The sequence below is a fragment of the Puntigrus tetrazona genome, chromosome 5 (assembly GCF_018831695.1).
Source record: "Puntigrus tetrazona isolate hp1 chromosome 5, ASM1883169v1, whole genome shotgun sequence".
NCBI lineage: Eukaryota > Metazoa > Chordata > Actinopteri > Cypriniformes > Cyprinidae > Puntigrus > Puntigrus tetrazona.
The window spans coordinates 15,529,755-15,554,757 of record NC_056703.1 but is presented as its reverse complement, the minus strand read 5'-3'; the positions used below and the strand labels follow the sequence as shown (position 1 = coordinate 15,554,757).

The following is a 25,003-nucleotide window of genomic DNA, read 5'->3' as shown; positions in this document are numbered from 1 at the left end:
TGTAGAACAAATAAAACAGTCAAAAGGAGTACACACATTCCTGGGATGTGTATATATCCTTCCGCCACTTTTTGTGGCTTTTCAGACTGTTTAGGTCTATCGGTCAGTGCTGAAGCCCCGCGTGAACTGTGTATATTACTGAAAATATCGCACTTAAAATAACAAAACGGCGAAATTACCGGGTTGGTGTTTTTGTTGACATTTGAAACATATGGATAGTCCGCGCTCTGTTTTTAAAACGGGCTAAATTGTCTCTGTTCAGGAGGAATTAAATCAGCAGAGCTAGCTGAAGTAGCAGGCAGCGTTAGTGGAGACTTGAATAACTAGAGGAGTAGCTTTACACGTTGGCTGTCACTAGATCAACTGTCAGCTAACGCGTCAAATAGCATATTCTGCACTCGTCCGCGGTGTAAAACGTTTTCTCAAACAGTCAGAAAACTCTGCTCAAGCTGTCGTTTATGGGATCACCATGTCCATGAAGCCGCAGGCCGGTGGTAATCGCAAACCCGGCGGAAGCAACAGCGGAGCCGCTGCGGCCTCCGGTACCGGGGGAGCAGGAGGAGGCGTCGGACGCCAGAACATAGGAAGGTGAGAACCGAATCTGCCACACGACGGGGTTTTAATTCAGAGGACGGACGAGCGTGAACCTACCGGGGGATGCGGCATGCCTGCACTTGTGTCGTAGTTTAAAAAACGCAGGTTGTTGAAGTTGCAGTGGTCGGGATTGAGCGCATGTAGGCCGATATAGGCCAAGTTCACAGGACGGGGATTCACACGTTAATGGGCACAAACCCGTCGCGGTTTTAAAATAACAGCTGATTCTGGACAATATGTTCGTGAATATTTCAGAGGGGCGGGTTGTCTGCTGTGGTGAACGCGTTCGGGATGAATTGTGTGTTTTTGCCGGTGAAATATGACCGTGACAGCTTTGTACTGACATTTTTTTGCATCGTTTCCGAACGTATCGTTGGATTGAACGGGTTTCACATTTGAGCTGCTTAAAAAAATAATTTGCGAGCCGTAAAATGAGAGTATCAGCGGTGATACGATTCATCGGAGTGTTATTAGCTGGCTAACTAACTAGCCAACGAATTTATTTGCTTGCATCGTTACTATCTGTCGCTCTGATCCGCATGACAGTCTAGCTTGATGATAAATGTAATTCAGGAATAGGCGAAAATACAATCGGGGGCTCTCCAGGCGATGATCACGTTATTTCTGCATCGTTTGCCTTGTGTCAGTCCCAACAAAATGCAAAGGTGGCTACGGATACGTCATCTTTTTACTTTTATCTTCATACATCTGCCTAACGTTTAACGACGGTAAGCTGATTTTCAAGCCGTTGTGAAGGCCTGCGAATCGGCATTGTGGGAATTCATCATCCCATACGAGAAGTCACATGTTAGCTCTCTGTGCCGCTATTGAGAATGGCATGAACCCAGCTTCCGTTTTTTGCTTTTGGTTAACTCGAGGGCACGGGTCAGAATTGCGCCTTTCCCATTATTGTGTATTTGGGAAACGGACGTTTCACGGCTGGACACTATCCGCGCGCTCACGTGGGAAAGTCAGACCGCTGTATCAACCTTGACGTTTGCGAGAGGTTGCGTGCATTGAGTCCGTCCTTGCTATGTGACATTTGTGTAAGCGTGTACTTTTATAGCACGCTGCGATACGTGAATAATATTCGATATGATTTTTTTGTGAGCATACGTGCGAATATGTATATATTCCTGCAGCTTGAGAAGCAGAGAGGCCTTTATTGGCATGGCATAGTCACACTGCATGGTGAAAAGCGTCGTTCTTGTCTACACGGAACAACAAGAGTATTATGACTTGTAGAAACTGGGGGGAATCGTGAGTGGTGCAGTGAAGCCTTACGCCGCCTGTAATGCAGCATTTGATTTGTACATTGGCTGCTGAAAAGGGGCCGTCATTCACAGCTTTTATTCTCTTAATTTATTTTAATGGACTTGAAGCACTTGATAGTTTGTACCCAAATCATGCGCACTGAACTCATTCTTGTTAAACATTTAGAGATCTCGTTGTTATATTCATCCAACGCTTCTTATAATTTAGGAGCTCTGGTTCTTGCATGTTTGAGGTATAATGTTGTCATTGGCTATGAATCACGTCCTTTTCAGTGAAATGCTGATTTTTTTTCCCCCCCAAGCCTGTTGTTTGGGAACTTCAAGCGCTTCTTTGCACAATGAAATGCATGAAGCATATGATTATCTGTCATTCCCTTGTCATTGTAGCTCTGGGTGTATGCCAATGCATGTGCAATCGACAGTTCCATCAGTATCACATGAATTATTGTTCCTGGTAAAAAGGGTTTTTGGCTCTGCAAACTGTGTATGTAGCATGTCAAACAATTCCATGTATCCTTTTGATTAGAAATGATCTCTTATCAAGCTTATCAATCGTTCTGTTTTTTTTTTCTGTCTTCCCAGAGGACGGAACAATGCCAAAGGACCCTCCACTGCAGTGAGTATCTTTTCTTTCAGTTTCTCGTATTTATTCATAATATAGTTTTTCTGAATTCACGTTTAAAATTTGAAAACAGGAAAATGTCCCATGTTAAACTGTATATCAGCGCACTGCACACCACTCAACAAATAAAACTGAATACAGTATAAATGTATTTTTTTTTATATAATGCTTTACTGCAGTGAAAAATAATATTTTTTTTCCTTTTGCAATTATCTTTTAAGGTGGCCTTCAGTGGAGTTTATGCAAACATGAGGATGGTTCATGTTTTGACTTCAGTTGTGGTGAGTCCAAATGCTCAACACTGGAGAAAAAAAACGTTTGTTTGTTCACGCGGCAGCTGTTATATTTTTTTCTTTTTATTTGATCATTTTCTCTACCAAAATAAAACCAATGCAATTTGGTTTTGTGCTTCACCTCTCAACAGGGTACCAAATGTGAACTTAAGGTTAAAAATGGGCTGATCTATGAAGGGGTTTTTAAGACCTATGGCCCAGAGGTGAGGAGATGAATTTCTGTGGCTCTAATCTCAAACATTGAAATAATTATTTTAAAAAAAAAAAAATTTATTCACTTTTATTCCATCTATGCATGTGACGTTTTTTTCTTCCCTATATGGTTTTGTTCTGTGCGTCTGCAGTGTGATATTGTCCTGGATGCTGCACACAGAAAGAGTGTAGAACCGAATGCGGGCCCTCGCCGTGAGGATATTGTGGAAAGCATCATCTTCAAGTCCTCAGATGTAGTGGTAGTTCATTTTAAAGATGTGGACCTCAACTATGCCAAGAAAGGTGAGACCCTTATAAAAGAAGTGTTTTTCCTTACTACATTAGTGGCTCCTTTACAGGTACAGTATAAGCTCTGATAAGAAGTAGAATAGATGCTGTGTAGGTATGAACTGCCACAAATTGCAGGAAAGCTGATCCATTTACTGACATCACAACAAATATATACATAATTCTACACGTTGCAAAGTGTGACTAATAATGATGCTTTGAGTCGGCATCAACCATCAAAACAGATTTTTCAAGATGTAAAGTCAAGAAGCTTTCTTATTGCTGAAACTACAGCAATACGTTGTTATTTTTTACTGCAGCATGTGCATTTTATAAAAGGCCGGCATGATTATACTGTAGACGACAATTAAAAAGCAAACATTTTACTTGCACTTGTGTATTGTATTAGCTAGTGGATAAGTGCAAAGAACAGAACAAATGTGCTTGTGCAATTCTTTCTCTATGAGCCCCTGACTGTTATACAGTCATTTGGATTAAATAATCCTGTAATGTACAACCCACTAATTATATCCCATGATTGCTAAAGTTTTTCAAGGAATTTTCTCATGGTCGAGCACAGTTCAGTACCAGTTCAGTGGCATTGTTTAGTTCTACTTATTTGTTTTAGTTTAACATGTATTATTATCTGTGATGGGCTTTGTAATTATTCAGACACATTGTCTTGTCTTTTTTTTTTTTTTTTTTGGAACACACACTTCAGGTTAAGTTAGTTGTAAGAGTTGAGTTAAAGACTGTCATTAATGGGAGGGTGTGGTGTTTTGCTGTTTGTTTGTAAGCATTAGCCAAATGGTTCTTGTATCCTATGCAGCCATTTACAGTAAATATGAAGCGACCATGTCCGTATTTACACTGTCAACCAATCTGTTTTTTTTTTTTTTTTTTTTTTTTGTGGTTTCAGCTGCAGATCAGATTTAGTTCAATATGTTTACAATTTGTGAAAACACGGTGAATCAGATATTTTTAACAACTTGTCCTGCTTTTGGTTTTTAAACTGATGCATATTCAATATTTGGTCATTGTATCCATTTCTATTATATATGTACATGTCTGGCTGTCAGACACACATTATTACACCAAGGAGATGTTTCTCTCTCTTTTTTTTTATTTTTTAAAACCTTTAAATGAATGATACGTACACAAATCGCTACACAAAGAGTTGAATTCATCATAGAATTTTGCTGTCTCTTACACGGTTTTACTGCTTTTTCTACTAAGCATTACATTTTAAGTTAAAATTTTACAAAAAAAAAAAGATGAATGTGGCTGTAGTTGAGTGCCTCTGGTCTGGAGAAGAAAGGGGTTGGGTGAGCAGAGCTCATTAGCATTTAAAGGGGCAGGCAACAAAACAGCTTTAACCAAAGCTTTTCATCAAGACCCTAAAGATTCATTTAAATTTGTGGAAAATGGGCATCCAGTGTCCACTTTAACATTGTGTTGGCTCACATAAGTGTCACTCTGCCAAATAAAACAACATAACTAAAACATGACTTTTCTGTGTGATGTAACCATTCATATGCCCAAAAATGGATACATGACCATTTTTACCCCCAGTTTATCTTATTTTTTATGTCATGTATTGTGTGTAGTATTACACAATCAAGAGTGGTTTACCCAAATATTAGCAGGATTGCAAATGTGATACTGATTTTATATAACAGTTCAATTAACACAGTTAAAATTTATAGTTAGGCATGTTATTTTAATAGACTGCATTTTGAATCAGTTTAATTTGATTACCCATTTATATAACTGGTGACATGCTTCTTTTTGAATAAATTAGTCAAACAAATGAAGATTCATTTATGAAGACTCATTACGACACCTACTAGTACCTACAGTACTTAGATTAAAAAGGTATTCAGTGTAAATGCAGGCAAAACACACTCAGCATTTCCCCCCCTAAAGTATGCCTCTAGTAATTTTTATTCATTTTATTTATTTATTTATTTAGATCCCAAACAGTTTTAAAAACCTTAAATTGGACTTAAAATGTGTAGGAGTTTTGGAATGGAACAAAAGCTTAACCTAAACTTAATTTGTGATGTGCATGTAAATGTGGTCAGCATTATGCAATCAGAACTGTGAGCTTTGCCGTGTCAGTGCAGACCAAGAAAATATCATTATGCACAGTGCCTGCTGTAGTTCTGCAATTATGTTTTCATTAATGCTGAATAAGATGTTTATTTGATAAAAGTTCAAAGTGAGGTATGAGGAGAGGGGATGATATTTTAATGCATTCAAGACATTACAAATCTAAATAAGTTGTAAAATATTTAGAATGCTGCTACATACATTAGGCATGCAAAACACACTTGGGAAATGATCATTTCAGACATACTACTGTGTGGTAGCTTTTTATCTTTTTGTGGAAAAATGCATTTGTTAAAAGCAGCCTTGTTTTAAGTGACATATCTCCACTGCTCTTTCCATACAGTTTACAATCCAGCCCTGTCTCTATCGCTGTAGGTGCAAAAAATGTGTTAGTTGAACCTGGTAAATGATTTTATCAAACTGACCCTTTTTTTTTTTATTCTCTCTTTTCTTTTAAATGGGTGTAGTCTCATCAGATGCAGGTAATACAACACATCCTCTTCTTTTTACCAGTGTATTTTTTGCTAATTTTCTTCAGTTGCTTGCGGCATTCTTTGAGTAGGTAAATAGTGCATGACTTGCAGGCATTTTGACACAGTGTTGCTTTTTGGTATTGTAACAGTAATGATCCCTCAAGTCAGAGGATGTTGTTTTTGCATTAACTTTAAAAAAAGAAGCACACCGTATCAGCTTCTTATGTGCGCTGTGTTTTACATAAAGTATATGAATGCTTGATATGATTACATTAATGCTATTTCTCTAAGAAAACACTTTTTAAGATAGATTAAATGTTCCTAATTGCCCCCTTTTGTTAAGTACCCACAAAACAAAAAGCACATTTCAGAGTTCAATTAGAGGTAGCTTTGTGTTGTATGGTACTTCACCTCAGGATTTGTTCAATGTTAAGACTTTAGCTATTAGATTTACATTTTTTTTGCACCTGAGAATGTATGGTGTTTACAAAATGGCACAAATAAAATAATGATCAGCTAGTTCATATAAAGATGAAATGGCATTTTCCATCATCACACCGGAAGCCAAACAAGTAACACGCATGTGCCAAACCTGCTCAAAGATGGCTGCAAGTAGCTACTGTAACATTTTGATTGTCATTACGATTAACCTGATAATGTTATATTAAAGGCCTGTTTCATTTCATGTGTGACAATATTACTTAATTAAAAAAAAACAAAAAAAACCCAATCCTGGTGGGAGCTCATAATGCTTCAGGTTGATGTAATTTAGTTTGCTTGTGTTTTTTTTTTTTTTTTTTTAATAAAATCTAATGAAAACAATGTGAACTGTTAAATTCAGTGCAAGTTCAATATCAATAATGCAAATCATGCTGCTATGAACAGCATTAGAAATCAGTGAAATGAAATGAGTTCTTTTCATTTATTAATTCTTCGAAGCTACTGATTAAAATGCATGGCGTCTTGCCAAACCCCCATGCATTGATTCTTTCCTAATTCTTGTAATACCATGTTTCCTCTCAAGTTCTTTGTGACCCTTAACCTGAAGGTCATGTTCTCAGGAATCTCACTTTCCAATTAGTGTTGCTGTTCAGTGATCAAGTTAGTTTTTTAGCGTTTAGGTGCAGTAGCCTTAGTAAAATTCAGTGGCATTTTGCAGGCAGAAAGGTCTATTGTTAGTAATGTTGCAATGTATGAAGCACAGTGAACACAGTAGCGTATTTCTCTTGGTCAGTGAGGCGAATCCATGGGGAAACCCACAGTAGAGCCTTCTTGCCCACATGCAAAATTCTGAATTGTGTGGATTACTATTAAAATGAATGGGTTTTGCCTGTGAAAATGTGGCAACAACTTTGGTTTAAGCATCATGAATTAATTAACTAGTTAAGAGAGGAATCACTCATTTTGTTTTTGAACATTGTACATGAGCTTAATTCCTCAATGAGAAATTGAACAGCTCCACCTTTTTTCTGAAAACATGGCCTTTTAAAATGTGTTTGTAATGCATTGAGCTCAGAATCGAGATTGTTGTCTTATGACTTAATGTGAGGTTCTAGCCCCACCATTTGTGTTCATTTAGTAATAATCAACCGTTTTCAGTATTTATGTTCCCAATATCATAAATTAGTTTTAATATCTTTATTTATGTTTCTCCCATAAGCTTTTGTGCAGTTTCATCACCATGATGCAAGTGATATGAATCCTCTTGTTTGTCTTGTGTGTTGGTGTGCGGTAAAGACAACTTCACAGACAGTGCAGTAAGTGCCCGTCTGAATGGAGAGCACAAAGAGAAGGACCTGGAACCCTGGGATGGAGGGGAGCAGCACATCTCTGGCAGCATGGAATCTCTTGACACTGATCTGGTTTGTTTATTATTTATATATATTATTAAGTGTTATAAGCAGTAACCACATTTAGATATTTAAAGCTCTTACAAAGAGGTATGAGGCGATACAGTAATTACGTTTTTGAAACTCTCCCTCTTAGTCAAATGGCTGGGATCCTGATGAGATGTTTAAATACAATGAGGAGACATACGGTGTGAAGTCCACCTATGACAGCAGCTTGTCCTCGTACACGTAAGTCATGTTTCATTTGTGCTGTAAATCACCTTATTTATATAAATCTTAGGTATTTGTTGTTTCTAAAGTGTTGTGGTTTTTTTTTTTTTCTCTTTTTGTTTCCAGGGTTCCTTTGGAGCGAGACAACTCTGAGGAGTTCCTCAAGCGGGAGGCTCGTGCATCACAGCTGGCAGAAGAAATCGAAGCCAGTGCCACCTACAAGGCCCGAGTGGCTCTGGAAAATGACGACCGCTCTGAGGAAGAGAAATACACTGCTGTGGTTCGTGGAGAGAGGGAGCTTCACAGCCTCAACAGGTGAAGGCGATTTTATTGCTAACTTAAAATGTTGCTTAAATGTGATTTGGGTAAGATGTTTCTGAGTTTCATGTATTTCTCCATTCATGTAGATAGGAGTTGGTCTGGATGGCTAAATGGCTGCTTGGAGGCATTGCAAATATGGCAGCCATGTGTACTTTGATTCATGCAATTCCCTTGATTAACTTCAAAGGCTACGCTCAGATTGAAAAAAGTTTAAATATCCCTGAAGAATACAAAAACTATTGCTAGTTTTAATGTGAATTTGTTGCACATCTGCCCGAGTTTTGTGCAACAGTTATATTTCCTTCCTTAGCCTGGATCAACGCAAGCAATATGCCTGCACATATTGTTCGGCAGAACTTTGCAGACGAAATTGAGACATTTCAATAGGAAACTACGCAAATGGGAACTTTGCTTTAGGGCAAAAGATGTTGCCCCATGTTGACCAGAAGAAGGCTGCTTGGTGTCAAAGGGACTTCTATGTTAACTGTGCTTCATTCACAATTCACAGTGGAAAAATAACCTTTGCAAATGTGACTGCACCTTTACAACAGTGTTTAATTGTTATTAGTTGGTGCTAGAATGTATTTACTTTTTAATTTTGAAGAGAATTGCACAATTAGTTTAATTTTAATACAGAGTTTCCCTCTTACTTCTGTTTACTTCAACAGGGAGAACAAATACATTCCCCCTAGTCAGAGGAACAGAGAACCAGGGATGTCATGGGGAGCTGGTCGTCAAAACTCACCCAGACTGGTGCAGTGCAGCCCTGGGCCTCCCACACCCAGATCTGGACCTCATGACTACAACGCAATGGATCAGCGTGTGGTCAATGGAGGTATAAGATGATTTTTGAACTCTTTGTTTGTACATATTTTGGGTTATGATGGGTATCCAAAACAACTAGTGACTAGTGTTGTGGTACCTTGATTACACAAACTGTATGTTTGGTTATGCAGTTTTGAAGATTTAAAGTATTATCGGCGGTGGTTACCAGCACAGCTTAGACAAGCAATGTGCTGATATTTTTTTGGTAGATTTCTCAGTTTTCTCTGGTGTCACTTTTATTGTAATCATTTCTTTTCAGTCCTTAAAACAGAACTCAAAATGTCCACTTAAAATACTAGAAATTAGAATCTATTCTCTTGGCTTTTTATATTATCTATTAGTTCATTGTTCTCTCCTTCACTAACAATCGATCGACCAAATTATCTGTCTGGCTTTCAGTCCTTTCATGATAAAAGGATTTGGGCAAGGGAGTACTGCAGGCCAAGACTGCTGCTGTTCCAAGAGAATCTGATTGATCTTTTCAAATTTTCTTTCTTTGAAGTCCTGTTTCCCGGTGTTTTATGTTTCACTGCCTTAGAATTAAAGAAAAAGAAATTTCAACATGTGATTTGTTGCATTTCGTCCTTGTTCTTTGGTGTCTTCTCATTCCTTCTCCACTCCCTTCTTCCCAATACTTTTCCATTACCTCGCTCTGGACCTTTTCTCCACGCTAGTGTCAGTGTTCGTATCTACATTGCACATTCTATAAGGCCTTCAATCTTTTCTGTTTTTCCCTTAATTTTTACATTCTCTTTTGTTTCCCGTCCTTCACTCTCTTGCTCCAATGTAGTTTTTCTTTCCTCTCATTTCGACTCATTTCATCTCTATCAGGTGCACACCCTTGGCCCTCGCGCTGCCCATCTCCCTCCTCTCGCCCTCCATCCCGTTACCAGTCAGGTCCCACCAACTCTCTCCCGCCCCGGGCGGCCACGCCCACCCGGCCTCCTTCCAGACCCCCATCCAGGCCCTCTCGGCCCCTGTCTCACCCCTCTGCTCATGGCTCTACAGGGCCCCTGTCCACCATGCCCAAACGCCTGTCCTCAGAAGGTATCAGAAATTCCAGACCGAGCAGCCATTTTGTTGTGGCACCACTGATCAGGTTCAAGTTTTGCAATCCAAATGCCTGAATTAAGGCTGCCACTAACAGCTGTGGGACTTTCCTGGTGTTTAATAAAATGACTCACTCCTCCTCTTGTTCCATTTTCTATTGCTGTCCCTGTTTTTATGCATGGTTGAAGTGAATTTGGGGCACGTTTCACTCACTCTTTTTCTGCGGTGTGTGTTGGCATTGTGTTTTGGCCATGGGGACACCACTGGCAATGCCCAAGTGTTTCTTTCCATGTTTGACATTGGCTTGACAGTGTTCTCGCATATGAGATGAGCAACTGTCACAGCCTCTTCAGTTCAAATGTATTTCAGGTAGATTGACTAGAATTAACATTCTTATCCATTAACATTTCATGAATATGGAAAAAGGCACATGACATGCAGAGGAAAAGGTATGGCAACAAACTAAGAATTTGTTTCCACGTGTGCTTACATTTGCTTAATTTAAGTTAACGGGACTATGTTGTACTAATTATTTCTCTCATGTTAATTTAGTTAAATCATGCCTGCATTTTGCTAATTAGTTTCCTAGTTTTAATTTAGTTAAATCATGGCCAATTTGTAATAATTACTTAATTACTAGTTAAATTGTGACGAGACTGCATTCATTTGTTCCCTTGTTTCAAGTTTATAACAAGACTATAAATTATGACCACAATTTAACTTTAATGAACGTACTTCACAGTTAATAAAATGTGAGAACGAAGTCTTACTTTATGGTAAACAGCATTTTTCTTTTTCTTGTGCATGTCATGTTTGGTACTCTGTACATGACAGTTACTGAAATGAAATTTGGTAAAAACTACATTTTCTAGTATGTGTCAGAGTGTCCAATGCATATTTAAGCCACAAACTTGTGTAACCACTATGTTGTACATAGTTATGAGTGAGTGTGTTTGTTTGTCCCACCTCCAGTTTTTTGCTTCATATTTGATATTTTGAATGTCACATACACAGCATCTGCTTTATGAGAGAGCTACACACTACTACACATTGGTGAGAGATGCCCTAAAGGGTGTGTTTCCTCCATCAAAGCTCGCTCATCCCTTTGTTTGTGAATGCAGGTCCTCCAAGAATGTCTCCCAAGTCCCAGCGTACTCCTAGACCTCATAGAGTGGCCTCTTGTCGGAGCGGGTCTTCTTCGCTTGATTATATATCCCAAGGTGCATCGGTGGAGGTTTCCGCTCCCCCTCCTACTCACAACAGCCCTTCTGGGGGAACCTGGTCATCTGTTGTCAGCGGTGGTAAGTCTAGATTATAAACGGGTATCCAGATTTTAGTTTGATTCAGAACGACTTGCTGACTAGTATTTTATTTCACTTCCTCTTTAGCACACAGACCTCGATCACCTCGACAAAATAGCATTGGCGGAGGTGCTCCAAGCCCCTCCTGCTTGTCTTCCCCTCAGGCTGGTACAGTGCCAGTAGACTCTGCTACAGCTTCCACAGCAGCGACGTCACCCACAGCAGCCAATCCGGCCACCAACCTGGAAGCATCTCCAATTGAAGAGGGTAAGGACGTCCCTTACACAATATGTGCCAATTTAAGGCCTGTTTAACAATATGTGTTATTCATTTCCTATGTACCAGATTTCACAGCCTGTGTTTTTTTTTTTTTGGTTTAAATAGCCAAAGAATCAAGAGTACTAGAGACGAGACAAAATTCTCCTAATGCCAACAAGGAAAATGTGAAACCTATTGAAGCTTCTGCAAGCATCTCTCGATCCATCGGAAAGGGTGTGTATCTTTAAAGCTGTCATGCTGTTTATCATGCATAACCAGCCATTTTTAATCAGAATTTGAGCTTTCGCTAAAGCTGTTTTTTTGCAGCATGCAATTTTGCTGTGTTGACAAAAAGCAAGAAAGCAGAAATTGCCAGTTGTCAGTATGAATTAGGGATTTGGCTGCTATGAATTCTTTTTTTTTTTTTTTTTTTTGCAGAATTGCTGACACTGTAAATGTAGATAGAGCGGGAAATGACTTTTTTAGCTCATCTTATATTTCATTCACAAACTACCATACAGTGTAGGTACAAGCATATGCATCAAAGTGGGGCTGATACAATATCTGATTTTCATTCTTTGAATTCTCAATTACTTTTTTTTTCTTTTTTTCTGTATTTTTAGAAGTTTGAAATAAACTTGTTGTCTCTTAATTCTCCAATAATTAAACTTACAATAAAAGTTCATAAAGGGGAAGAGAGAGGGAAAAAATTACTTTCTGTCAATTGATACTTGCTGCAGATTGCAGTGTCTGAATGTGATTTCTCCAAGAGTAGCTAATGTGTTCTGGATTAGTATTAGCATAATATCAGCAATTTCATGTTTTTCGCCACTAGGGTATACTACTACACCACTGCATCAAAACTAAATAATCAGATGAGAGTATGTAATTCGTTTGTAATAAATGTGCTTTTTTGATCTTCCTAGGACCTCCCAGCATGGCTCCAGACCACAGGAAACAAATAGATAATTTAAAGAAATTCAGTGTAGATTTTAGGGTAAGTTTTGTTTCCCTCCCATTATGTGTGTTTCATAACTGTATTTCCATTTATTGAAGCTCTGCATCATTTGTAGTTGCAGTCTAGCTCAAATCCAGATCCAGTTTTTGAGCCCAAGACTCCACGGGACCTTGGAGAAAAGCCAAAGGATCCAGCAGCTGAGAAGAGCACAGTAGATTCAACAGGACCCAAAGTCTCCATGGAGTCTGCCATTAGTGAAGAACCCTCCACTGCTGCGAGCGTTGCCCCAACAGGAAGTAAATCTGGTACCCCTTTGCTTTCTCCTTCCTCTGCTGTACCTGAGCAGAAACGAGGGCCTGATGTGACGTCTCAAGGCGTTCAAACCACCTCACCTCTGGCCAATGCTGTTGTAAAAGACAAGGATGAGAAGGAGGAGAAGAATGACCCAGTAGCAGAGTGAGTCAGCAGAAGAAAATTTCATTTTAATTATTATAATTGTTTTTTTTTTTTTAAACAATCAAATTATTTGTGTGAATCACAAACAGAATTTGTCAAAAGTTTTAATTTTTCAAGTTGCTTAAAAGAGTTTTTCTTAGTAAATTGGTCCATATCAGACATGTTATTCAAAATCAGTGTTCATTTTACCTGAGGAATATTCTTGTCGTATTGTGAATAAAACATTTATTGTTTATGCATGTTTTAGGAGTGTTAGAAAATCTACTCTCAATCCCAATGCCAAGGAGTTCAACCCAAGGGTATTTTGCTCCCCTGTAAGTATATCAGTGTTTCATTTTGTGATAATTATTGATCTGAAAATGGGGGAAAAAATTAAACAATTAAAATTATACTGTGCCTTTATTAAAGGGATAGTTCACCATTTAGCACACAGGGTCAGAAAAATCATAATTTTTCTCACCTTGAAGTTGTTCCAAACCTGTATGAATTTCTTTCTTTTATTGAGCATAAAAGATATTTTGAATAATGTGGGCAACAGAACAGTTGCTGATTTTAATTTCCATACTATTCCATACTGGATTTCAATGGGAACCAGCCAGTATTTGTTTACGTTCTCTAGAATATCATGTTTGACAAAAGAAGGAAAACAAATTTTAACAATTGTTTTTTAAGAAGGTTTTTACTTTTGGTTGAGCCTTTAAGATACAACATGTATTTATTGTCCTATATTGTTTTGTTTTTGGAAGAGGGAGAACAAATATAGGATAGAAATGTACGTTTATTTATCTTAATTTAATTTTATTTGAACTTTTTCCTCAGCCTAAACCAGCAACAACCCCTACTCAAACCCGGCCCCAGGGTCAACCCAGCCCCTCCATAGTAGTACAGCAGCCCCCCGCCGTTTATGGCCAGACCATGTTCCAGATGTACCCTCTGACGCCCGTCAGTCCTGGCGTTCAGGTGAGCTCCGTTACATGAACTTTTCTGTTAGTGTAGTTTCATTCATTCTGTGCATGGAAACCCACATCTATCCCAAAACATTTGTTCTTATTTTCATTCATGTGCCAAGATCCTTGATGTCCTGATTGCTTTCATACTTGAACCATCCCTTTTACATTTTCATTTGTCAGCTGCATTTCATCTGCATGTATATCCAGCAAATGATTGCTTTCGTTCAGCGAGAAGGGCTAGTAGAGGCCTGTTCAGGCCAAGTCTGGTTTAAATAAAATGGCACGCATTCTTTCTTCTGTGTTAAAATAATAATAATAAAAAAATAAAAATAAATCAGAGCTGTGCACTAGTTTATTGTACAAAAATGTGGACTTGGTGTGAACAGACCTCAAGAACATGATCATGCAATAATGATTTTACTAGTAGCATGCAAAAGGGCCTCATGATTCGTCATCACCTTACTGATGTCTGCTATTGTATTTGCTAATTTACTTGCACTCACCAAAATAAAAGCTTTACTGTTATTTATCGTGGTGTAGAGCGGAAAGATGCATTTCAGCAGTTGCAAAACACAAAAGCGACAGTTAGACTTTTTTTCCTCTACAGCATCATTTAAAAAGCTTTTATTTCATCTTTACTCATTCACACATTTTCTAGAAAATGCATCTTATGCTGAAAAATAGCAAATGATTATCACACTAAAGACTCGTTCTTTTTGTTTCTTTTCCCTCTTTCCTCTCTCTCCATTAGAAAAGCATTATCTGGAAGGTTTGTGCAATTCTAAGCTTCTTTTTTTCTACTGAAAACATGTATGAGATTTTTATCTGCATAACTGACCAGCAGTTGTTGGTTAGTCCATTTCTTACTTCAGCGGATCAGTTTTATTACCATTACATTTTAATAACGTTGTCAATAAACACATTTTTATATCTTTACTTTGTCAGCTAAAATTTAGCAGTACTTTTTTCTGTAAAATTAGTGATCAATTTTTGTTTCAAATTTTTATTTTTATTTTTTGTCATGAGTATTGAAGCTTTGTTTGCATGAACACTTGACCAGAAAAGGAAAAAGCTAGAAAGTTCTGTGGCTTTATTTCAGTCAGAAGCATTAATGTGTGTATTCTCACAGTAGAGGACAGGAGTTTGTTGGCACATCTTATAAATTATGTCATTTAAGAAACACAAAATGGGATTGAAAATACTAATAAAACAAACATTGAACATGTCTACAGTTAACTTTGAGTACTTTGGGCTAAAAAAAAAGTGCTGCAAGTCAAATTAAGGTGCTTCTCAACAGAATACACAGTAGTTTTAAAATGCATTCAGCAAGTGTTCTTCAAGACTGTGAAAAACTCAAAACATAGATGTAGTTTTGCATCTCAAGTTCTGCTCCTCATTCTTTAGCCTCCAGCCATGTACCATGTTCAGGTTCCTCATATGACCATGAGCCAGACCAAGCCCTACAGACCAGGTAAAGGTGAGAATGCTTCACTCTCACAGAGTGTATGTTTTTTTCACAAGGCTGCTAAAGTCTTATGTCTTTCTCTAGTCATGAGGGGTTTTTTTTTGTTTTTTTTGTTTTTTTACTGTGTGGGAGTTTTGTAATGTTTAAATGTTTTTGTGGATTGATTTTGTGTAATAGTTGAAGTGCTGTTAATTAATTAATCTGTAAAATCTGTTTTTTTTCCCTCTCAAAATCATGCCCATTTCATTCTCTCTTATTTTTGCTGTATTTGATTGCAGTACCAAACATGCCACAGCAAAGACCAGACCAGCATCACCCACCTGGCTCGTCTACAATGATGCATCCAGCTACAGCTGCTGGGCCGCCCATTGTGGCACCAAGCCCAGCCTACTCCACCCAATACTTCACTTGTAGCCCCCAGCAGTTTGCTAGCCAACCTCTGGTACAACAGATGCCCCACTACCAGTCACAGGTACAATAACTTTACAGGTTTACTAAATAAATATTCCAGGCATCCAAATATGCTTACCTCTATACTTCAGAATGGACAAGAAAATAGTATAGTATGTCTAAATTAATAGTATAAAACGGTAGGAGAGTACTTCTTGAGAATCTGAATTGCACATTCAGTGGTAATTTTTTAATAGGGATGATTTTTTTAATAGGGATGCAATGATACCATTTTTTCAGAACTGATTTGTTTTTTTTTTTAAATCAATATAGAATTTCTTTACTTTTCTGATCCTTTGTGTTAAACAATCAAATACACACAGGCAACTTAATTTTAAATAAAAAAATAACATATAAAATATATAACAAGATCCATTAGGATTGTTCTATTATTTTGCAAAACACATTGTTATGTGTTGTTTGGATACTTCATCATTTTTAAACTTAAAAAAAAAACTATATTTTTTTCACAATAAGGGAATGTTAGAAGTATAATATTTATATAATTCTAATATGACTAAATTGGTTATTAAATATTTTTAAGTCATTAATATAATTTGGGGTTCCTGTGTTTCAGGCCCAGCATGTGTTCAGTCCAGTGATTCAGGGCAGTGCAAGGATGATCACTCCTCCTGGACATGCTCAGCCCAGCCTGGTTTCTTCCTCCACCACTCAGTATGGTGAGCAGACGCATACTATGTATGGTAAGAACTCCCCCCAGCACAAAGCCTAAACCTTGCCAGCCCATTTAACCTCTTTTACGATCATGCAGTGCACCCATTAGTTTTTGTTTCTCTTATACGTAATCTTATTATTACATATTTAATTGTTGTTTTAAATTTTTTTTAGAATTTTATGTCTAAGTTTAAATGTCAGTTACAAAAATAGACCTTTCGGAGTATGTCATTTGTGTTTATTTTTAATTGGTAAATGCCTTGAATGTGATCGTTATAAATGCAGTGATACGATTGTGTTTGTCTGTTTCAGTGTCACCTACCCCCATTCCTCAGCAGTTTCCCCACCCAAGCTCTACCCTTCACCCTCATCCGCAGCACCCTCAGCCCTCTGCCACCCCGACAGGACAGCCGCAGCAGGGTACTCAGCATGGAGGCAGCCACCCGGCCCCCAGCCCCGTTCAGCATCCTCAGCACCAAGCGGCGGCCGCTGCTGCCCAGGCCATCCATCTGGGAAACCCACCACAGCAGCAAATGTACTCAGCCCTGGCACCCACCCCACCTTCTATGACACCCGGCCCCAACCCTCAGTCTCCTCAAGCCAGCTTCCCCTCCGCTCAGCAGGCTGTCTACATCCACCCCCAGCAGGTGCAGCATGGGTATAATCCTAACCATATGGCTCATGTGCAGCAGGTAGGTATTAACTGGTTCAACACCGGGATTATAGAAATGCTAACAAATACTTACAAATATTAATTCACTTGTCTCTTAAGGCCCACATGCAGTCAGGGATGGTGCCGCCACATCATGGCACTCCTTCCCACCCCCCGACTATGATGTTGATGGCTACACAGGCTCCTGCTGGCCCTCAACCCGCGCTGCCCCAGGGCACTCTCAACCCCATCCCTGTGTCCTCAGCCACACACTACTCCTACACTCTCACCCCTGGTAAGAGTCTGTAAATCAGAAAGATTTATTACCAAGTATGATTACACACACGAGGAATTTGTGTGAATTTCTATGACAGAAGAGCTTCAGGTGAACAACAGCAATGCATGGATAGTAAAATAAAAATAAAGATAAGATGCGTATATGTGTGTGAATATAATATGCAAATTGTCTATCTGTCATCCTCCATTCAGCATTTAAACTCCAAAGCACATTCAGTTACTGCAGTCAAAACAAAGAAACACTCTTCAAGAGCATTCAATAACTGAGATTTAAAACAAAAAAAAGCTCAAAGTATGACATAGATTTAATACACCACACATAAATATCTCTTGAGTTTGTGCTTTGAACTTTTCTATGCAGACTGTTTCAGACACATCATTCTGTGCACATATGCCAGTCTGTATTGAAGTCTTTTGTGTTATAATGCTTTTCAGTGCAATGAAAGATAATTGATGGTCTTACTTGTTCTGTCCTATTTATTACATGTTGCTGCCTTCATTGCTGTGCTATGCATTTGAAGAAACACTTCACTTTTTTGGAAATAGGCCAATTCTCGAACTCCTCCAGAGTTAATACGTTGAGTTTTACTGTTTTTGAATCCAAATGATCTCGGGTCTGGTGATTGCACTTTTAGCATAGCTCAGCATTAATAACTTAATCCAGTTAGACCAGTAGCATCACATTCAAAAATGATTCTTCTGTAGTTATATTGTATAGTTTGACCGGTGGAAAATGTAGTTATTTTAGGCTGATATGACTAGGAACTGTACTTTCATTCCGGCATAATAATCAAGGACGTTTGCTGCCGTACCATGCTCCCGCAGCAGGCGCACTGATATCAAGCAGCGCCTGAAAACAGCCAGACCCTCTTGCTTGCACAGGGATTATTTTCCGCTGTGTGACATGGCGCCTGCTGCAGTCATGATATAGCAGCAAACTTCCTTGATTATTACGCCAGAATGATATTCAGTGAGATTGGATTCAATGATCTGTGCTATCGCCAGACCTACAGATCAGTTATTTTCTATTTCTATTTTCATCCATTTTAATTGTATGTATGTATGTATGTATGTATGATTCTGATACTCTTAATTTTCAGGATCAGATTGGATCAGTTCTGAAAAATATTTATTGTTGCATCCTTAGTATTAAGTAATTTCTAGATTTTGCTATAGTGTGTCAGTAAAAAATATTAGTTTTCATTTCCAGACATTCATTTTGCAATCAATTGTAATAATCCAGTGAGTTTTATATGTACAAACAGTCCGTGTGGAATGACATGAAGAAACAGAACTATGGTAACATCTCCAAGATGCTTCAAAAAGCCTACCTGTAAAGCTACATTACTATTAAAAGTTTAAGGCACTTGTGTAAAAATGCTGTAAAATCAGGATGCTGTCAAATAATTAAATGCATAGATAAATGTGTTTTAACAAGTGATTCTTAGGGACTTGCGTAAGTCCATGTAATTGTCTTCTTTTGAATGAAAATATAGTAGGGATGCACCGATAATGTTTGGCCGAAATGTTTGATGGCATTTACCGCCGATTACAGAAGCAGCTTAACTGACAAAAAATTACTGAAAATTTTGGCCGATCATTATCGGTGCATCACTAAAATGTAGTGATCAGCCGGTTCTGTTTTGCCTGTAATGTTTGTTGCATACTGGCTAGGGTTGTTAAATGTTTTTTTTCTCCTCCCACCAAGATTCTCTCATCATTTTGCTGTGGAGGTTATAATAAAAATCTTTGTGTTTTTTTTGTTCAGTGCAAGGTCACCATCAGCAGCAGCTGTAGAGGATGAAGATCAGAGAACAGCAGTCGATTTGAGTGGCTCCAGATCTTTGCAGAGCCATCTGGTCCCACCTACCACTTACTGGCCAACAAAACTTCACCTGTCTCTAAACTCCCCATAATGGCCATGAGAACCTCAATCATGCTGCTCTTCTGCTACCCACCACCAGTGATTAAGATACACGTACAGGCAAAGATGTGGTGAACTCTGGCTTTTTTTTAAAAAAAAACAAAACAAAAGAAAGACAAGAGTTTTAACGAGGAATCATTTTTCACGTTTCAGTGACACTAGAACTCTTGCAGTGGGTCCTAACAATAACAAAACAGCCCAGATGAGTGAGAAAACTGTGCATAAATAACTGGAACATTTCGTCTGCACCTTCTAAGTTAAAGATAATTCTTCCGTATATTGACAGTATTAACATTACTGTTAAATGCTGCTGCTATAGCTGTGCTCAAGACCTTGGGGTAAATCAACACAACAAAGTGAAATGGTTCTAACCAAACTAAACACAAGAAACTTCCATTAATGAAGATGTTCGGCAAAAAAAGCAGATAAATTATTTATTAATTTAATCTGATGGCAAAGCCCCATTAGACTTGACCGTTATAAAACTGTTAAGTTAAAATAACTTTTACTTTGTAGATAATATAAATGAATTTAAAAAAAATTAAAAACATTAAAAAAAGTTTTAAAAACTTTACACGTCTTGACTGTTTTTTCTGTTGTTGTTGTTGTTTAACTGTCATTTTGTTACTTCCCTTGACAAGAATCAAGCCATTGCTTGTTTTAAATGTTGAATTGCTTATTTTTGTGGTTATGATGCAAGAGCATCAGAAGACACTTCCTTCCACTCCACGCCGCCAGGAGAAGCACTGAACCCGTCAACTTCCGGGATGCAGCGTCACACTGCGCACTTCCGGTTTGAACATGTGGAATGGGGATGGCAGGTTGAACTAGTCACGCATTACAAAAAACATTTGGGGGAAAAAAATTAGCTTACTAATTTTCAGAAGATTTCTACGTGTTTGCCACCATGGGCAAATTAAACGTTGTTATCTTGAGGTATCTGTCCAGGGAGGATTTTAGAGTCCTCACAGCGGTATGTATGACTTTAAAGGGGGCATGTCTGTTTACATCAACTCTTCTTCCAGCTTCTTTACAACTATGTGGCGAGCTACAGGCGTATGTGTCCGAATCAAAATAAAGGTTCAAGCTTCAGCTGGATGCATATTGAACTGTATTGAGTGCGAGTGGTGGTGGCATGCCATATAATGTAGTTAATGTTCAGTTTAAAGAAACTCGATCCATTAGATGGCAGTCCAATTTAAAAGTTCCAGTTCGGTAGTCGTGTTTTGTGTTTATAATGATTTCTCCGGGACACGCAGGTGGAAATGGGCATGAAGAACCACGAGATCGTTCCAGTAAGTCTGGTCGCGTCTATTGCCAGCCTCAAACATGGAGGGTGTAACAAGGTTTTGCGGGAGCTGGTCAAACACAAACTACTGGCCTACGAACGCAGCAAAAGTAAATGCTTCGGTCTTCGTTGTAAAATGTTTTTGTGATTGAGTGCATCTTTTGACCGCGTTTTCTTTCTGTAGCTGTGCAGGGCTATCGGTTGAATTACGGCGGCTATGATTACCTGGCACTGAAGACATTTTCATCCAGAGATATTATTTTGTCAGTAGGAAACCAGATGGGAGTCGGCAAAGAGTCAGGTCTGGGTCATTTAAAAGTCTGACGCATTTCTGATGGATCTTTAACACCTTAAACCTCTCAGATATTTACGGTTGGCTCTGTACGATTTCCGTACAGGGGAAAAGAAAACAACAACAAATACTATGCTCGGTTCTTTTCATTTATTTTGAACAGACAGTATTGCAAATTACATATTTCCCACCTAGATGTGAGAGGATAAAATATTACATTGTCGTATACAATCTGCAGTACATAAATTCTTGAAATATGTTTACTTTAGTTAACGGATAACCAAGGGGAAAACAGTGCGACGGGTAATGTAGCCTATATAGGCTGAGTTTCAGTTAATGTTTGTGATATGATTAATTAGTTTACAGAAAGGAAACCCAGATGGCAGAAGCGACATTCTATCTGTATTTGTTTTATGAAAGCATAATGTATCAAAAAATAAAAGCAGATCTTTATGCAGTTATGCATTATTAAGATAATTGTTATAAGTTGATTCTGCTGGTAAGGATACAGCACACACACACAAACGTGTCGGTTCCAGCATTAATGACTTTACAGCACAGTTAATACTGTATCAAAATAAAATGGTCTCGCCTGTATTCGTCGTAAGGCTAAATGCACCAAAAAGATGTACACACAGTGACAGTTCAGTACGAATACATATATCTTGCCAGGCATACTTATAAGGGACGATTTTCAAGAACTGTAAACCCTTTTTCGTATTTCAGATATTTACATTGTCGCAAATGCTGAGGGGGAGCAGTTTGCTCTGAAACTTCACAGACTGGGTCGGACATCCTTCAGGAACTTAAAGAACAAGAGAGATTACCACAAGCACAGACACAAGATGTCGTGGCTGTACCTGTCCCGGCTTTCCGCCATGAAAGAGTTTGCATACATGAAGGTAGGATCCAAATATTCCAAGAGGATATTTTCTGGACCTTGTGAACAGGGACACACTTTTGTTTTTGGGACAGCCAAAAAAGTGTCAAAGTGCAGTGTTACAAAAAGTTATTGTCTTAACCATGCTTTTAAAAATGCATTCAATACATTTGGATACAGGTTATTAAAATTATCCATATAAGTGGATATTAATCTTTTGGAGTCCAATGCCTCCTTTTTCTGTTTGTGTAGCAGATGCTTTCATTTAAATTTCCACAACTCAGATTTTGCCATGAAGATGTCTTAGATGACATGGCAATAATAATAAATAACCACTGCTATTTAAATTTCCCTGTTGTATAAGTACCCCATTAATAATAACCACAAAATGCAGATTCTAAGCATTCTGAGTTATGGAGTCTATTTGTGTAATGCCCAACTATATAAATAGCTTATTGTTCTAGATATAAATCTTTGAAATTATTGTATGTTGATGATTTTTTTTTTTTATTCTAACATTACAGGCATTATATGATCGAGGGTTTCCTGTTCCAAAGCCAGTAGACTACAACAGACATGCAGTAGTTATGGAGCTTATTAATGGTTACCCACTGTGAGTTTACCTGGACTTTCACACATTGTTTTATTTTCTTTCATTAAATATTTACTTGTATAGAAAGGTCATTGCCAGCTGCCAAACTGCATTAGTGTGCAGTATTAATCTGTCTTGTACAACTCTTTAATAGAAAGGACATAGCAATACATAGGTTTTTAGTTTACTTTTTTGACATTTTGAATTTTATCATATATTTTTTTTCAAATACACAAATAGTTACATTGCTGTATTTTTGACGTAGGTGTCAGGTTCGAGAAATTCAAGACCCTGCTGCATTGTACAGTGAAATCATGGAGCTAATAGTCAAACTTGCCAACCATGGGCTTATCCATGGTGACTTCAATGAATTTAACCTCATGCTTGATGACAACGACCACGTCACAATGATCGACTTCCCTCAGATGGTCTCCACCTCACACACAAATGCAGAATGGTGACTATCCAACTTCATGTCAGACTGAAAATGATGATTAGTCAATAAGAAGTTTGACACTAAAATGAAGTGTGTAATTGTTCCACGACAGGTACTTTGATCGAGATGTTAAGTGTGTTCGAGATTTCTTCTTGAAAAGATACAACTATGAAAGCGAACTCTATCCAACATTCAAAGATATCAGGTCATTTTTTTATAGCTTGCTTTGTTTATAGTCAGTCTTTAGATAATCTAGAAATGTAACTAAGTGACGCATTCCTCTATACAGAAGAGCCCACTCGCTCGATGTGGAGATCTCAGCTAGTGGCTACACCAAGGAGCTGCAGCAGGATGACCGTTTGCTCCACCCTGAAGGTCCAGAGGGTGAAGAACTCAGTGGAGATGAAGATGACATCTCGGAGTCGGTTGACGATACGCATCAGGCTGCCTCAGAAGACGTTATCAGCATAGAGGAGTATAAACAAGCCATGCTTGAACTGGAAGGGCTAAATATTAGTAAAGATACTCCAACAGAAGAGAACAAAACAGAGGAACCTAAAGGAGCTCAAGGTGAAGAGGAGCTTCCCTCAGAGGACATTCAAAAAGAAACTGTTTGCAACATTACCACAGATTTGGAGAGGGAAGAGGAGAATGAGGTGGAGGATGAGTGTCCTGATTTGGTTGACCTTTCTTCAGCCAACAAAGAGTTTAGGCCATTCAGGTGAGGAATTCTTTTTATGCAAGTAGACTAAGAGTAAAAAATATTAAAAAAAAATCGAATGTGTAAAACGTGTGTGTGTGTGTGTATATATATATATATATATATATATATATATATATATATATAACACATTAACAAAACGTTTATTATTAATATTAATAATAATAAGTGTTTGGAACAATATGATGGTGAGCAAATAAGACCAGAATAAACAAAAGTCTAATTTAAGCATTCTTAAATTCTAATCATATTTTTCTTAGAGAGCTGCACTGGAAACAAAGGTTATCCAGAAATTACAAACTCAAATTATCAATATCAAAATGCATCTTTATGATGATTTTTTTTAATGTTTGTTTTTGCATGAACTTTATGTAAAAGCCTTTCTCCTGCATTTATGATACATGATCTGATGTATGTGGTTCCACAGAGACCAAGTGAGCCTTGAGAATGAGCACAGGAGGAGAACAACCAGTGAAATGAGCATTGGAAGTGTTGGCAGTTGTTCTACTATACCACCAGTGAGTACAACCCTTAATTCTATGTGTTATATTAATTCTATAATTCTGTCCTCTCAACATTGTCCTAATGAATTAAAATAGCCAAAAAAAACCCTGCTGTTGCAAAAGTGTATCATGTAACCTTTTGGTTTGCATATATAAATAGAAAAAAACACATAATTTTGCTTTCCTGATTTGTTGTTTCATTAAAATAAAGTGTTCGCTATCCCCCAATGCAGGAGGTCATCAGGCAGAAAGTGAAGAGACAGCTCACGAAACAGCAGAAGGCTGCTCAGAGAAGACGTTTACAGAAGGGTGAAGCCAACCTGGTGACCAAGGAGAGGAGAGAAAATCAGAACAACATCAAGAGCAGTTTGGAGGGGGCTTACTTCTGGGGCTGAGGGTGGTCCTGAAATCTGTTGAGGACTTCTAACATTTTTCAGAGTTGCTTCTTTATCTATGGAAGTACTAATAAAAAACTTAATCCCTCAAGATGAGTTGCTTTAGTTTTTATTAATGTGTTGACCTGATTTATTGAGAATAAATTACATTTTATGCATTACTTGTACAGTACTGTGCCAAAAGTCTTAGGCCATTAGTATTTTCACTAAAAAAACAAATTTGCTAAAAGTCTTTTTTTTTTCTTTGTATAGTGTCAGTTCACATTTCCAAACATTCCTTTGCCATGAATTGTAATAATCCAGGGAGATTTTTGTTTGCACAAGCAATCTTTATAAAGAGATCTGATCTCATCATCATCCAATCTCTTCAGTTTGATATGAAGAAACGGAAACAAACTGAGAAAGA

At 38.0% G+C, this 25,003-nt stretch overlaps 2 protein-coding genes across 8 annotated transcripts; both read left to right on the top strand.

Annotated features, from left to right (window-relative positions):
- Positions 1 to 71: 71 nt before the first annotated feature.
- Positions 72 to 20,064, top strand: atxn2 (ataxin 2). 7 transcript variants are annotated; one of them, XM_043238799.1, is made up of 25 exons: positions 72 to 588; positions 2,451 to 2,484; positions 2,712 to 2,771; positions 2,915 to 2,986; positions 3,128 to 3,278; positions 5,843 to 5,857; positions 7,586 to 7,710; positions 7,835 to 7,926; positions 8,035 to 8,223; positions 8,898 to 9,064; positions 9,886 to 10,101; positions 11,226 to 11,405; positions 11,493 to 11,672; positions 11,790 to 11,897; positions 12,590 to 12,660; positions 12,737 to 13,077; positions 13,325 to 13,391; positions 13,897 to 14,037; positions 14,779 to 14,796; positions 15,432 to 15,498; positions 15,771 to 15,964; positions 16,520 to 16,646; positions 16,930 to 17,309; positions 17,390 to 17,564; positions 19,335 to 20,064. In XM_043238799.1, exons 1-25 carry the CDS (start codon positions 470 to 472, stop codon positions 19,361 to 19,363), a joined length of 3,318 nt encoding a protein of 1,105 aa, XP_043094734.1. In that variant the 5' UTR covers positions 72 to 469; the 3' UTR covers positions 19,364 to 20,064. The 7 variants fall into 7 exon arrangements, with proteins under 7 accessions (XP_043094734.1, XP_043094738.1, XP_043094733.1 ...); XM_043238803.1 differs by having other exon boundaries at positions 15,432 to 15,504; positions 16,520 to 16,622; XM_043238798.1 differs by having other exon boundaries at positions 15,432 to 15,504.
- A 201-nt stretch (positions 20,065 to 20,265) lies between these two features.
- On the top strand, positions 20,266 to 24,684 carry riok2 (RIO kinase 2 (yeast)). Its single transcript, XM_043238806.1, has 10 exons — positions 20,266 to 20,463; positions 20,750 to 20,888; positions 20,963 to 21,079; positions 21,797 to 21,972; positions 22,475 to 22,563; positions 22,808 to 22,999; positions 23,091 to 23,183; positions 23,268 to 23,699; positions 24,127 to 24,217; positions 24,436 to 24,684. The coding sequence occupies exons 1-10, from the start codon at positions 20,398 to 20,400 to the stop codon at positions 24,595 to 24,597; spliced, it is 1,557 nt and encodes a 518-aa protein (XP_043094741.1). The 5' UTR covers positions 20,266 to 20,397; the 3' UTR covers positions 24,598 to 24,684.
- The last annotated feature ends 319 nt before the right edge of the window (positions 24,685 to 25,003 follow it).

Excerpts from the sequence above, each read along its gene's own strand:
- atxn2 (XM_043238798.1), top strand. The coding sequence starts at position 470 with ATGTCCATGAAGCCGCAGGCCGGTGGTAATCGCAAACCCGGCGGAAGC. Across the intron at positions 2,485-2,711 it reads CCAAAGGACCCTCCACTGCA|GTGGCCTTCAGTGGAGTTTA; the intron begins GTGAGTATCTTT and ends TTATCTTTTAAG. Across the intron at positions 15,505-15,770 it reads GCCCTACAGACCAGGTAAAG|TACCAAACATGCCACAGCAA; the intron begins GTGAGAATGCTT and ends ATTTGATTGCAG.
- riok2 (XM_043238806.1), top strand. The coding sequence starts at position 20,398 with ATGGGCAAATTAAACGTTGTTATCTTGAGGTATCTGTCCAGGGAGGAT. Across the intron at positions 21,080-21,796 it reads GGGAGTCGGCAAAGAGTCAG|ATATTTACATTGTCGCAAAT; the intron begins GTCTGGGTCATT and ends TTCGTATTTCAG. Across the intron at positions 23,184-23,267 it reads CCAACATTCAAAGATATCAG|AAGAGCCCACTCGCTCGATG; the intron begins GTCATTTTTTTA and ends TCCTCTATACAG.